This window comes from Triticum dicoccoides, chromosome 4A (assembly GCF_002162155.2).
Source record: "Triticum dicoccoides isolate Atlit2015 ecotype Zavitan chromosome 4A, WEW_v2.0, whole genome shotgun sequence".
Taxonomy (NCBI): Eukaryota; Viridiplantae; Streptophyta; class Magnoliopsida; order Poales; family Poaceae; genus Triticum; species Triticum dicoccoides.
The window spans coordinates 143,383,616-143,386,740 of NC_041386.1; the positions used below are offsets into that span (position 1 = coordinate 143,383,616).

At 50.4% G+C, this 3,125-nt stretch overlaps 1 protein-coding gene across 2 annotated transcripts in view; it reads right to left on the reverse strand.

Annotated features, from left to right (window-relative positions):
* Positions 1-256: 256 nt before the first annotated feature.
* LOC119288790 overlaps positions 257-3,125 on the reverse strand; it is a 3,830-nt gene continuing 961 nt past the window's right edge. For both annotated transcript variants that reach the window (XM_037568328.1, XM_037568327.1), the window contains exons 2-3: positions 2,037-2,111; positions 257-453 (exon numbers count right to left, since the gene is read on the reverse strand). In XM_037568328.1, coding sequence (XP_037424225.1) covers positions 359-453; positions 2,037-2,111 — 170 coding nt within the window. In that variant the 3' untranslated portion in view covers positions 257-358. The remainder of the gene's footprint in view (positions 454-2,036; positions 2,112-3,125) is intronic.

A 3,125-nucleotide genomic window follows, 5' to 3' on the forward strand; every position in this document is an offset into this window, starting at 1 on the left:
CTCAACTTCGGTCAAGGAGTGTGGAAGGGGGTTCCTATAGGCAGTCGGCTCTGATACCAAATTGTGACACCCTCGATTTGACCATACACTAATCATACACGCAAATGTGTACGATCAAGATTAGGGACTCATGAGAAGATATCACAACACAACTCTAGACACAAATTAAAATAATACAAGCTTTATATTACAAGCCAGGGGCCTCGAGGGCTCGAATACATCAGCTCGAATACACAAGAGTCAGTGGAAGCAACAATATCTAAGTACAGACATAAGTTAAACAAGTCTGCCTTAAGAAGGCTAGCACAAAAGCAACAATGATCGAAAAGGCAAGGCCCCCTGCCTAGAATTCTCCTAACTACTCCAGGTCGCCAGCGACCGTCTTGTAGTAATAGGCGCCCTCGGGGTAGTAGTAATCATCAGTGGTGTCGTCTGGCTCCTGGGATCCGTCATCTGGTCGCAACAATCGGGTATGGAGGAAAAAGAGGTAGCAAAGCAACCGTGAGTACTCATCCAAAGTACTCGCAAGACTTACATCAGATCTAAACTAAGTATGCATCTGTATCAAACGAATGGGTTGTATCTGTAGACTAAACTGCAGAATGCCAGAAGAGAAGGGGAAAGCCTAACCTATCGAAGACTAGCATCTTCAAGCATATAGAAGAGTACAGATCAACATAATGTGAAGTAGTAGTAGTGTTATCAACCTCGGCCAGAGATCCTTTCTCGACTCCCTGCGAGAAAGCAATCCCAGAGCCATATTATCCAGTTATCACCTCAAGTATCCAGTTCTAATTGTATCGATCGGGATACAACTCCAAGTGTCCGTTACCGTAAGACAGGCTATCGATAGATGTTTTCTTCCCTGCAGGGGTGCACCAACTTACCCGCCACGCTCGATTAACTCCGGCCGGACACACTTTCCTGGGTTATGCCCGGCCTCAGCCAAACAATACGCCACTACCCGACCTAGGCTTAATAGAGAGGTCAAGCACGCCGGACTAAACCTATGCCCCCAGGGGTCTTGGGCCATCGCCCCGGGAACTCCTGCATGTTGCGTGGGCGGCCGGTGAGCAGACCTAGCTACCTCCTTCAAAAATGCAGGTGCTTACCAGTCCAACCCGGTGCGCGCCGCTTAGTCGCTGACGTCTATTAAGCTTCGGTTGATGCATATGATGCAGAACACCCATACTATGCCCACGTGATGGTTAGTGCTATCAGGCCAGAGGCCCCTCGGATCAAATATCCAAATCGTAGTGGATTAGGAGCACGCGGTAACGAGCAGAGACCCATTATCGTTGTGACCCCGTCGCCCCGTCTCGAGTACTTGCGGCAAGGGCTAAGAATTCCCTGCCACGCCTCGTAACTATCTCGCGGGCACCTTCTAGGTCAACCCGACTCCACATCACTCGCTATTAAGCTCGCGCGGGTACCCCTCAGGGCCGACCCGTCTTTAGTAACATGGTTCAGTGTAAAGTCATAGTAACCATAGTAACTGTGTGTCTAACACCAAGGGGAAAACCCGAGGAATCACCCCCAGTGAATTCCACTCGATGATATCATCAAGGTGAACGTAAGAGGATCCACCCTCAAGGTTCACACTTGAGGGGTTGCACAACGGAGCCGTAACAGAAGTGGTTAAGGAGGAAATCACCCTCGATGACCTCGACCGTATAGCTACACTACAGAGATCTCATCAGGAGTGATGGAAGATGTTCCACCCTCAGCACTTGATGGTAACTCTGTAGAGCCGTACAACTAGGGGGGTGATGTGCGGTGTCAGGGCCTGGACGTTGATCACGTTGATCGAATCATCGAACATAAAGCGAGGCAACTGGGACAAGGTGGGGTCACTGATGGATCTCTAACCAACCTATACTAAGCAGTTTAGGATAAGTAGATAAGGTATGAAAGCAGGTAACAAAAACAGGCTATGCATCAGAGTAGGATCATACATAAAGCAGTAGCAGTTCTAATGCAAGCATGAGAGGGAAAGAAATGGGCGATATCAGAATGCTCAATGGGGGTTTGCTTACCTGGTTGCTCGGCTGAAAAGGAAGAAGTGTCGTCGTAGAAGTAGTCGATCACAGGGGCAGCATCAGTCTCGGGGTCTACCGAAGAGAAGAGGGGAAAGAAACAGTAAATACAAAGCACACAAATGCATGACATGGCAATAGGCAAATCTAGGGTATTCTAACGCAGTACTACGCGATACTGGTGAAAGGGGGAAACATGCGGGAAAGTTTTCCCGAAGTTTGGCATTTTTGGACAAATGAACCGGAGGGGGAAGGTTGCATGTTCGCTATGATAGGGACGTGTGGTGGATGAACGGAGAGCGTATGCAGATTCGTCTCGTTTTTCTGAGCAACTTTCATGTATAAAACTTTTTCATCTGAGTTACGGATTATTTTATACGATTTTTCAAAGATAAAAACAATATTCTGAAATTATTACTAATTCAAAAATTAATAATAAATTGCTACGGGTACCCAGCTCTATGCACACAGAAGTGTACACAGAGGATGATAGTGGGGCCTAGGGGTCACAGTCAGCAGGTACAGTCAGCGTTGACTGGGTCAACGTTGACCAGTCAACAGAGTCAAAGGGCCCACATGTCATTGACTCTAGGTGTAGATTACTTAGTCTGAATTATCTTTAAACTAGGGGACCACATGTCATTGTCACCTGGGGGGTTAAAATAATTAAAATAATTTAATTAGGAGGATTAGCACTAATCAGGGGATTAGGCCCCCTAATTAAGCAGGGCCGGCCCCACTAGGCAGGGACACGTCCGGCCTCTCTGGCTGGCCTCGCACGGGCACAGGGGCGCCGGCGGGCACGCAGCAGAAGCCATGGCCGGGGCGGCGGTGTGCGCAAGGCGGCTCACCGGGACAGCGGCGGACCCGACTGGCATAGCAGGGCACCGGCGGCGAGGGAAGGCGCGTGCGGCGTGCAACGGCGAGCGCTCGCGGGGCTGCAACAGCGAAGCAGCAAGGGCGCGCAACAACGGGCATGAGGCGCTAGTGCAGCGGTGGCAGCGCGGTCGCAGCGGGCAATCGACGGATGCGGCGTTGGCGGGGTCGCGGGCAGTGGGCGGTGCTAGCGGTAGTAGGCGGACGGAGGCG